General features: G+C 59.9%; 1 protein-coding gene across 1 annotated transcript in view; it reads left to right on the top strand.

Moving 5' to 3' along the window:
• The first annotated feature begins 85 nt into the window (after window positions 1-85).
• OCA2 (OCA2 melanosomal transmembrane protein) overlaps window positions 86-11,050 on the top strand; it is a 25,525-nt gene continuing 14,560 nt past the window's right edge. The window contains exons 1-11 of the mRNA XM_023748850.1: window positions 86-202; window positions 2,443-2,675; window positions 3,266-3,364; window positions 3,950-4,135; window positions 5,127-5,184; window positions 6,154-6,226; window positions 7,572-7,729; window positions 8,926-9,008; window positions 9,115-9,268; window positions 10,183-10,254; window positions 10,984-11,048. Coding sequence (XP_023604618.1) covers window positions 2,446-2,675; window positions 3,266-3,364; window positions 3,950-4,135; window positions 5,127-5,184; window positions 6,154-6,226; window positions 7,572-7,729; window positions 8,926-9,008; window positions 9,115-9,268; window positions 10,183-10,254; window positions 10,984-11,048 — 1,178 coding nt within the window. The 5' untranslated portion in view covers window positions 86-202; window positions 2,443-2,445. The remainder of the gene's footprint in view (window positions 203-2,442; window positions 2,676-3,265; window positions 3,365-3,949; window positions 4,136-5,126; window positions 5,185-6,153; window positions 6,227-7,571; window positions 7,730-8,925; window positions 9,009-9,114; window positions 9,269-10,182; window positions 10,255-10,983; window positions 11,049-11,050) is intronic.

The following is an 11,050-nucleotide window of genomic DNA, read 5'->3' as shown; positions in this document are numbered from 1 at the left end:
CCCTGGGGTGAGGAGCCCCTCTCCTAGTCCTGGGGCCGCCTGGGGGCGGGGCCAGGCCGGGAAGACAGCGCCCCGTCCGCCCCGCGCGCGCGCCCACAGCGCGAGCTCGCCAGAGCTCCTCCGAGAGCTGCGCTCCCCTCGCGGTTCAGAGCCCGCGCTTTGGACCTTCCGTTCGGCTCCTGGAGGAAGAGCGAGTCCTCAGGTGGGTTGGGCGAGGAGGTGGGGAGCCGGCGGGGCTGAAGAAGCCCTTGTTGGGCGGTTGCTTTGTGGAGCCGGGAAAGTTGGTGTGAAGACGCGTAAGCCGGAGCGGCGGGCGTCAGCGCAGCGCGCATCTTCTGGGGGGACGGGAACGGCGCCCCGGGGAGGGCTCCCCGAGGGGGCGCGGGTGCCGAGGCGGGAGCTGGGAAGGCTAGGAAGGGTTCCCGAGCCGGGGTTCTGCTGGGCCTGCCCAGCGGGGTCTGCTCCCAGCGCCCGCCTGGCAGGCACGTGAGCGCGGGTCAGGCGTTTCTGGGGAACGGAATGCGCCCTTTAAATCCCTCAGCGCTCCGGCTACGCACTTGGCCACACACAGTGAATTACACGGGTTTCCCGTCGCCAGCTCTTTCCAAGGACCTGGACGATCACATCGTTGGGCTTACAGACCCGGGCCTGGGCCTGGGCCTCCTCCTGCGCGGGGCCTGGCCGGCCGCTGAGCCCAGTCTTAGGGGATGTGGATGGTTCCGAGGAAGAGAGAACAGGAGGTTGTTAGCACGGTGGGCAGCAGCTCTGTCCTGAATACAAGGCGGTTCCTTGTCGCCTAAACCACGTGGGAAAGGCCACCCCTGGGGCTTGCCAGGTGGGGTGGGCACGAGGTCTGCCTCCAGGCCCCAGGGTCAGGCCCCAGGTGGGGGTGCTGGGCCGGGGAGATGGCCTGCAGCTGGGATGCCCGCTCTCACATGGTGGCTGGTGAGGAGTCAGTCTCGCCGGAAACAGCGGAGGTGAAAGCTGTCGGGGACCTCACAGGACAGGGGACATCTGCCGTTACTGCACATGGCGTTTGCAGACACGCGCGTGCGGTGGCTCACGCCCGTGAAAGGGGGTGATTTGGGAATCTCCGTTCCTCACGGTTTGCTGCACCGACGAAAAGCCAGGGCTGATACTAACTGGTGTTTGAGAAGGTCCCAACCGCCTGGGGCTTGGCCCAGGTCTGCGGGCGTCAGGAGTGATGGGGCAGAGGGAGACCCAGCGGCACCCACACCTGAGACACCTGGGACAGGTGTGTTTGTGTTTCTTTTTTAAATATTTTTATTGATTTCAGAGAGGCAGGGAGAAAGAGAGAGAGAAACATCCATGAGGAGAGAGAATCATGGATCGGCTGCCTCCTGCTCGCCCCACACTGGGGACCGCAACCCGGGCATGTGCCCCGACCTCCTGGTTCATAGGTCAATGCTCAACCACCGAGCCACGCCGGCCGGGCCTAGGACGGGTGTTGAGCTGGAGGCCTGGCGGTCAGATGTGTGTTTTGGAAAAATCCCTGAGGTCGTGTGGCAGAGAGCAGCCGGCCGGCTGGAGAAGCCACCGGCAGCCTCGCCCTGCGTCTGAGGGGCTGCCGTGCGGCAGGGCGGGGGCACTTCATGGGTGAGGGCTCAGCTTGGTGAGAGTGGGTCACGGGGGCCGGGGGGGGGGGTGTTTCCGTTGGTGAGGGGTGCACCTGGGTGGGGCCAGTGCCAGGGCCCTGGGGCAGAGCCAGGAGCCGCCTCAGGACTCCCACGGGGGTGTCTGGGCACCTTGCAACGTCAGGGAGACAGGACTGTAGTTGGACACAGTGGTCTGGGCTGCAAGTGGGGACGTGGGCGTCACCCGCCCGGGGGTGAGAACCTCGTGCGCTGGGTGGATTTTCCGGAGTTTTGGTTCCGGATTTTGTCTTTGTTGCCAACTGTGCTTCCCCCTCCTCCCTCCCCCCCCCTCCCCCAGGCGCCAGCCAAAGTCAGGACACATGTCCCTGGGTCTGGGAAGGGGGACGCGGGTGCTCCTCCCTGGTCGTGGGGGGAAGGGAGACACACGGACACGTGTCCCTAGTCCTGGAGGGGCCGCACGTCAAAGGCACCTACCTCGGTTGCAGGCTCCTCCCCGGCCCAGGCCCTGGTTGGGGCTCGTGCAGGAGGCAATCAGTTGATGTCTCTCTCGCAGTGATGTCTCTGTCTCTCCCTCTCTCTTCCACTCTCCCTAAGAATCAATGGGAAAATATCCTACGGTGAGGATTAAAAAAAGAAAGAATCAACCAATGAATCATCAATAAGTGGAACAACAAATGGATGTTTTTCTCTCTCTAAAGAAAATCAATAAAAAAAGAAAAAGGAGGCCTTGCTGGTGTCCTGTTCAGCAGTGAGGGTCCCTTGCAGTTTGCTCGTAACTCGTGGTGCTTTCTCTCCAGCTGACCTAGTGAGCGGGCGGCGGCGGCAGACCATGCATCTGGAGAAGGAAGGCGGCCGGCTGAGCTCCGGCAAGCTGGAGGTGGAGCTCCATCAGACGTCCGCTTCCCCGCGTGCTGGCCTGGGACTCGCCGCCATCACCCGCCGGCCACAGCTGGGAGTCAGGGGGGCAGACCCCCAGGGCCCCTACCCCCAGCAGGCGGCCGGGCAGAGCTGCTGGGCTCCTGTGGACCAGGATTTTGGTTCCTTCCTCACAGAGCAGAGGTGAGTTTAAAATGGTTTTAGCGCCCGGCCGGTGTGGCCCAGTGGTTGAGCATCGACCCACAAGGAACCAGGAGCTCACGGTTCGATTCCCGGTCAGGGCACGTGCCCGGGTTTCCAGCTCCGTCCCCGCTGTGGGGGGTGCAGGAGGCAGCGATGGATGATTCTCTCTCATCATGGATGTTTCTCTCGCTCCCTTCCTCAACCACTGGGCCACACTGGCCAGACAGAACTCCAGCTTTTTTTTTTTTAACGTTATTTTATTTATTTTAGAGTAGAAGTGAGAGAGAGAGAAACATCAATGATGGGAGAGAATCACTGATCAGCTGCCTTCTGCACGCCCCCTGCTGAGGATCGAGCCTGCAACCCGGGCATGTGCCCTTGACTGGAATCGAACCCGGGACTCTCCAGTCCACAGTCCGACGCTCAATCCACTGAGCCAGACCGGCTAGGGCCAGCTTTTTTCTGCAGAGACTGAATGCAGACCCTCACAGGAGACTTTTATCCCTGCCCCTCACTCTCTTGTGTCTCGAGGGCGCCCCCTGCTGGCGGGGGCGGCACCTGTCGCTTGTGCTGCTCTGTGTGTCTTTCAGGTCTCACCTGCCTTTCACCGGGTTCTGCAGCTCCGGGCCCCGAGAAGCCTGCTGCACAGAAAGCACGCCTCTGCTGGGGGGCCCCTCCCAGGAGCGGGGGTGAGTACCCCCCTTCCGCCAGAGGAGGCCTCTCTGAGCATCGCCCGAGGTCTCAGGGGGAGGCCTTCTTCCCCAGAAAGGAACTTGTCTCTGACGAATCAGGGGCCAGGCTCTCTGCCCCTTACTGTCAGCTCCAGGGCCATGGTGTGTGTGTGTGTGTTTGTTTGTTTTTATGGATTTCAGAGAGGAAGGGCGAGGGGGAGAGAAAGAGAAACATCCACGAGGAGAGAGAATCATGGATCGGCTGCCTCCTGCACACCCCCTACTGGGGATGGAGCCCACAACCCGGGCATGTGCCCTGACCTCCTGGTTCCTAGGTCGATGCTCACCCCCTGAGCCACGCCGGCCGGGCTGGCTGATGTTTCTCGAAGGCCCACAGTGCATTTTGAAGATCTGAGTGGATTCAGACTCCCCTGGACCCCGTTGTTCTGTGATGTCCTCCGTAGGGCCAGGCCCAGCCCCTCGACATCTGTCCTCGTTTTCGAAGCCGGGATGGAGTCCGCATGTCCCACGCCGGCGTGAGATGTGGTCCTGTGCTGGAGACGGGCCTCGTCTCGTGAGAATAACCCCCATGTTGCTTCCCAGGGCGCGGTGCCTGCCCGTCTGCCACCCGGAGCTCATCACGGCGGAGTCCTGGGACCTCAGCTCGGCCGAGTGGGAGGGCACGTCGCTGCTGGGCAGTGAGGCGGCCGGGTCCTCCAGATCCGCCTCCTCGGACAGGGGGGACCTCCTGGAAGGGGCTCCCGTCCCGTTCCGCCTCTCCAAGCTGAGGTAGGAGGTCCCGGGGCCCCGTGTGGTCCAGGGTGACGGTCCCCCAGTGCGGCCCACTGGCCTGGGACGGGGCTGGGGGTCTCGCGCTCCCGACGCCCCGCCCACCCGGCAGGTGAAGGGGCAGGGCGGGGTTTTCAGGCTCCCAGGAGGACGTGTCTGGTGGCACGGGACCTCGGTCGCTGCTTTGTCGCTTGGGCTCCGCTGTGGACATGGAGCGGAAGGAAGGGCCCTGTTGAGACCCGCGTGTTGGAAAGCGGCATCTCGGGGACGGGCAGGGGCTCGGGCCAGGACCCCGGGCCCCCATTTGGGATCTGCAGCAGCTGAGGGACCCGCAGGGCCAAGCCCATCTCTGCGGCTGTCTCCCCGTCGCCTGGTGTCCCCACCTCATTCCACGGCGTCCTGTGGCCTCCACCCACGTGGGCTGCGGGGAAGCCCCCGGTCGGTGAGAAGGCCCCACTCAGCAAGTGCCACCGTTTCTCTGCATCGGGGGCCCGTCTCTGCTGAAGCTTTTGAAAATATCTAGTTTTTAAATATATTTTTAAAATATTTTTATTGATTTCAGAGAGGAAGGGAGAAAGAGAGAGAGAGAGAAACGTCAATGATGAGAGAGAATCACGGATCGGCTGCCTCCTGCACGCCCCGCACTGGGGATGGAGTCCACATCCCAGGCATGTGCCCTGACGGGGAATCGAACCCTGACCTCCTGGTTCATAGGCTCAACCACTGAGCCACACCGGCCGGGCACGTGCAGCTTCTTTGTGCTGACTGGCCTCCGCCCTCTCCCGGGCCTGACAGATGATTGGCTAATCACCCCTGGGCCAGAGGTGACAGGCGGCGTGTGGCCCTTCCTACCGTGTCACAGAGAGAATCCAAACACGAGGTCTGAGACGGGGTCCCCAGGGCCTCCCAGAGGCGTGTGAGGTTCGGCCAGCCTGGGCACAGGCGGACAGGACTGCCCGGGTGTGACGCAGACCCGGCTTTTCTCCCGTAGGCGCTGTGCGCGGCGGCTGAAAGTCACGGGCCTCTTCGTCTTCGTGGTGATGTGCTCGGTGAGTCCCACGCCTGGGGGTGCTGGGGAGCGGGCGCCCGCGGTGTGGGCTCACAGGCTTCTGTGGAGGCGGGGCCTAGGGCGGGGGGGTGGGAGGCCCCTGCAGAGCTCCTCTGTCCTGGTCCCACGTCACAGGGACCTGGTTTTGCTCCATAGAAGGCAACTGGCTGCCCCTGGGTCTCCCCACTCCCTCCAGGGGCCCCCCAGGCTGTCACTCACCCCCACGCAGTAGCACTCGTTACTGCTGGGGGCCCTGTCCAGGGATCGTGGGAGGCCCCCGCATGTCCTGGGACCCTTTCAGGTGGTGCCCTGGGCCTCGGCCAGGCTGGGCCATGTTGTGTGGGGGGTTTTGTTTGTTTGTTTGTTTGTTTTTAAATATGTTTTTGTCGCTTTCAGAGAGGAAGGAAGGGAGAGAGAGAACATTGATGTCTCTATCTCTCTCCCGCTCCCTTCCTCTGTGAAATCAATAAAAATATATATTTAAAAAAATAGTAATCAAGGCCCATGGTCGCTGAAGATAGTAGAACGGATCAGAACTTGATTCTAATCTCTAAGAGGGGCTATTCAGAGTCAACTGGTGGATGTGGGGTGCATCAAGCAATACCATTACCACCCCCTATTATCTTTTTATTTTTACTTTTTAATCCTCCCCCGAGGATATTTTTCCATTGATTTTTAGGGGGAGGGAGAGGGAGAGGGAGAGAGAGAAACATCGATGTGAGAGAAACACATCGATGGGGTGCCTCCTGCACGCACCCTGACCAGGGCCCGGGCTGGGGAAGAGCCTGCAACCAAGACACATGCCCTTGACTGGAATCGAACCCAGGACCCTTTGGTCCGTAGGACGACGCTCTAGCCACTGAGCCACACCGGCCAGGGCTCCTCCCCCTATTTTCAGCGGTGACCCATCTTCTGTGAGCTGTGTCGCGCTTACCCACAAACCCTCCTGAAGTGCTTCTGGTCGCTGCAGGTCTCGTTCAGCCTGTATCCCGACGAAGGGAAGCTCTGGCAGCTGCTGGCCGTGTCGCCGCTGGAAAGCTACTGTATCTAAACCGTAAACCTTGCCGGGCGGGAGGTGGACGGTGGCTGAGGCTGAGAGTCACAGAGCAGAGAGGCGCCCAAGCCCAGTTCCAAGGTCACCGCACAGGCCAAGGACGCTGAGTGAAGGACGAGGCTTCGGGACAGAAGGGGAGGGAGCTGTGAGAGCCCGCGGTGGGCGGGTGGCGGCGAGGATCCCCACGCGAGGCGGGTGCCGCTTGCAAGTGCCTGGGTTCCGGTCCTGGGTCTGGCGACGGCTTGGTTTCTTCCCGTTGTGTGTTCTCTGGGTCCCTGGCAGGCGGCCTGGCTGGTCATGAAAAGGCAGACGTGCGTGTAGGATAGACGTTCGAGTGTGCGCGTCAGCTCCGGCTGACGGTGTGGATTCAACACCGTTTCTCAGCTCTGGGGGCTGGAAGTTCAAGGCCAAGGTCTTGCGGGCGGATCTGGTGCCTGGTGAGGTCTCTCTTCCTGGCTTGCAGACAGCCGCCTTCCTGTTGCATCCTCCCAGGTGTGTCTTGGTGCTCTGTGTGGAGTGAAAGTTCTCTGATGTTTCTCTCTCTCTTTTGAAACCATTTTTTATTGATTGATTTTAGAGAGAGGAAGGGAGGGAGGGGGAGAGAGAGAGAGAGAAACGAGCATCAGCCTGTTGTACCTCTTATTGATGCATTCATTCGTTGGTCCTTGTGTGTGCCCTGACCGGGGATCGAACCCACAGCCTTGGTGTGTCAGGATGCTGCTCTAACCAGCTGAGCTACTTGGCCAGGGCTGGTATCTCTCCTTTTAAAAAAAAATATATTTTTATTGATTTCAGAGAGGAAGGGAAGAGGGAGAGAGAGATATAGAAACATCCATGATGAGGGAGAATCATGGATCGGCTGCCTCCTGCACACCCCCTACTGGGGATCGAGCTGGCAACCCGACATGTGCCCTGACTGGGAATCGAACCCTGACCTCCTGGTTCCTATGTCGACGTTCAACCACCGAGCCACGCCAGTTAGGCTGGCATCTCCTGTTATAAGGACACTATCCTGGCAGGTCAGGGCCTCACTGCTGGCCTCAGTGGCTCCCTTAGAGACCCGCCCCCATCTCTACACAGCCAGGCAGCGGGGCCAGGCCTTGGACGTGGATTTTTGGAGGGACACGGACACTGGCCCGTAGTCCTGAGGGAACGCTTGGAGATGAGTGTTTGGCGGGGTTTGTGTGCATCTGGTCAGAGGTGGGCAGTGTCGCTGTTTGTGGTTGCCATGGTAGCCTCTCTCCATCTGGGCGTGGCTCACCTCCCCCTGGGCTGGAGAAGGGGGTGGACTCCAGGCCTCTCCTTGCTCCGTGCTCACCTTAACGTCCCCCCAGCTGCGAACCTCAGCAGCCGGTCCGACTCCACGCTGCTCCGGGTGGACCTGGCGGGGGCCCTGGTGGCCGGCGGCCCGAGTCGTCCGGGAAGAGAAGAGCGTGTGGTGGTGGAGGTGACGCAGGCCGGCGCTCCCGGCTCCAGGCGGCGGCCCCAGCAGGTCCCGCTTCTAAGTTGTTTGGAAGGAATTGTCAACACTCACCCCAGCGCTTTATAAACCGACTTTCCTCCCAAACGGCCCGGATGGGGAGCCAGGAGGCAGTGGGGCCATTATCCGGCGAGCCCTCGCCTTTTGCTCCGTCTCTGAAATTCTCTTTTTCTCCCTTTTCTCTACGTCAGTTACCAAAATCTTGCCATTTCAGTAAAATCAAGCTAGGAAGCACGTTTTCATTGTTGTTAATCCTCACCGGAGAATCCTATATAGCGAAAGCGTAAGATGCTAAGTGTCTGACCATCCGGTCGACCGCTTGACCGGTCGCTATGACGTGCACTGACCACCAGGGGGCAGATGCTCCAACCAGTAGGTTAGCTTGCTGCTGGTGTCTGGGCGAGAGGGCTGGTCATGCCCTGGAGCCCTCCCTTGGTCCCTCCCTGGCTGGCTGGCCCCATTGGACCCCAATTGGGACCAGGCAAGATGGCCTGATGGCCCCAATGCTGGCCAGGACGAGGAACCCCACCCATGCACAAGTTTGTGCACCGGGCCTCTAATATTTTTCTATTGATTTTTAGAGAGAGAGGAGGGGAGGGAAGGAGGAAGAAGGAGAGAGAGAAACATTGATGGGTTGCCTCCTCTTCTGACCAGGACCAGGGATCGAGCCTACTACCCAGGTACGTGCCTTTGACCGGAAATCGAACCCATGACCCTTCGGTCAGGGCAAACGGGTAGCCATTTTAGGCAAGTGTTTCTCCTATGTTGCCCACTAAGACAGAGGCCTCCAGGCCCGGCCGGCATGGCTCAGGGGTTGAACATGGACCCATGAACCAGGAGGTCACAGTTCGATTCCCCATCAGGGCACATGCCCGGGTTGCAGGCTCGATCCCCAGTGTGGGGTGTGCAGGAGGCAGCCGATCGATGATGCTTCTCTCTCATTGATGTTTCTCTCTCTCTCTCCCTCTCCCTTTCTCTCTCTCTAAAAAAATTAATAAAAACATATTTTAAAAAATCACGCAAAGGCCTCCGAAGTGGGCATTTCCAGCTCCCGGTGGGCTGGGCTGCTCGTGTCGGGGGGCGGGGGAATCTCAGGTTCCCTCTTTCCCCTTTTCTGATTCTAAACCAGCACCCACAGTGCACGGCCCCGGGTCCCGGTGCTGGTCAAGGTCAAAGCCTTACCACGGTGTCACTCTTGGACTTTCAAGGTCACGCACAACTGGACCGTGTTCTTAAACCCGCGACGCAGCGATCACGTGGTGGTGAGCAGGACTTTCGAGGTTCCGAGCAGGTGGGCCTCGGGTGACGGCCGTGGGGGGCTCGCGTGGGAAGGAGGGACGGGAGGGCCATTGCCGACAGCCAGTGAGATGCTCTGAGCACCGGCGCTCCGTCTGCAGGGACGGGGTTTCCATCAGCGTCCGCGCGGCCCTGCAGCAGCCCCGGGCGGTGCCCCTGCTGCTGGCGCACCAGCACCTCCGTGCCAGCGTGGAAGCCCAGGTGACCGCGGCCGCCGCCATCCTCGCGGGGGTCTACGTGCTGATCATATTCGAGGTAACCCTCGCGCCCGTCACCTAAAATAAATTTTTATTGATTTCAGAGAGGAAGAGAGAGGGAGCGAGAGAGAGAAACAGTGAAGAGAGAGAATCATGAATCGGCTGCCTCCTGCACACCCCACACTGGGGATGGAGCCCACATCCTGGGCCTGTGTCCTGACCGGGAATCGAACCGTGACCTCCTGGTTCATAGGTCGACACTCAACCCTGAGCCAGGCCGGCCGGGCTCCTGATGGTTTTACTATCCACCGGGCACCATTGCTGATGTGAAACACAGTTTGGGCCAGAAACACAAGATAAATGATTTTCCCTTAATTATTGATTTTCATGGTAACGAGTTATTGCCTCAGCAGCTTCCAGGGGTCCGCTGAGTTCTTTCTGGGTCTCTCTCCTGTTTCTCTGGATGCCGTTCAGAACGACGTAGGCATTTAATAAATTCGACATGCTTTAATCTGTCACAGTCACGAGGAATTTCAAAAATGCAGTCCGAGGCCAATTTATTTTTTAAAAGACTTCTCTGCTCTGCTAGGGTTTGTCATCTCTCTCTCTTTTTTTTTTTTTTTTTTTTGTATAATTTTGCAGCCTTTGAAAATTACATAGTTTGGGCCCTGCAGGCTTCCTGGTAGAAGCTGCTTTATGTATCCAGCCTCCTGCTTCTGCTTGCGGGTCACCTCATTCCTCAGGAAAGAAAGGCAGCTTCGTCAGGGGAGGCGCGAGGGTGGCCGTGTGTGCTGTTGGGGTGCCCGGTTTGTGGGACAGGAGGACCCCCGATGCATTCATTGTGCTCACAGATGTGGTACAGGATGGCCAGGCCGGCCCATGCTGACGCCAACCCAGGCTGTTATGTGTTTTACCCCCCCCCCCCCCCGCCCCGTGGACTGCTCGCCAGTCATGTCCTGCGTCTCTCTCCAGATCGTCCACAGGACACTGGCAGCCATGCTGGGCTCCCTGGCGGCGCTGGCGGCTCTGGCTGTGACGGGGGACGTAAGTGGGGCATTTCCCATCGAGGGCGGAGCATCCGATCCAGGGACGGCTCAGGGATTGGGCTCAGCTCCTGGTTCCCACTGTTTTATGTACTGTTCCCACTTGCCCCTCCAGGAACGAACAAACTTTTTGTTGTTGTTAATCCCACTGAGGATACTTTTTTCCATTAACTTTTAGAGAGAGTAGAAAGGAGGGAAGGAGAGAGGGAGGGGCGGGGGGGGGCGTCGATGTGAGAGAGACACGCCGATCGGGTGCCTCCCGCATGTGCCCCCACCAGGACTGGGGGTGGAACCTGCAACCCAGTTACGTGCCCTGAACTGGGGATCGAACCTGCGACACTGGTGTGCGGGCCGGCGCTCTAACCACTGAGCCACGCCGGCCAGGGCAGAACGAACAGACCTCATGGCTCTGAGGAGTGTTCTCCGTTTCTCTCTCTCTCTCTCTCTCTCTCTCTCGCTCTCTCTCTCTCATTTCCTGTATCTGTCTCCATCTCTAAAACAAACCTTTTAAGAAGAGAACTGTGCTTTTCTTGCGACTCAGTGAAAGGCCTGAGGTTGGGATGCTTGGTCACCCCGGTTCTCAGCGCCATGTGCTCCGAGGCCCGCGGGCGGACGGACGCGCGGAGTCTGGCTCTGGCTCTGGCGCAGGCAGGGCACCTGGTAGGGGCAGGGTGCCTGCAGGAGCCCCGGCACCCCCGGGACTGACGGGCGGCTTTCTGCTTCCTCGCAGAGACCCAGCCTCAACCCACGTGGTGAGTGGATCGACTTCGAGACGCTGGCCCTGCTGTTCGGCATGG

This window comes from Myotis lucifugus, unplaced genomic scaffold (assembly GCF_000147115.1).
Source record: "Myotis lucifugus unplaced genomic scaffold, Myoluc2.0 scaffold_1930, whole genome shotgun sequence".
Classification (NCBI taxonomy): Eukaryota; Metazoa; Chordata; class Mammalia; order Chiroptera; family Vespertilionidae; genus Myotis; species Myotis lucifugus.
The sequence above is the reverse complement of the archived record's forward strand: the minus strand, read 5'-3'. Positions and strand labels throughout refer to the sequence as shown.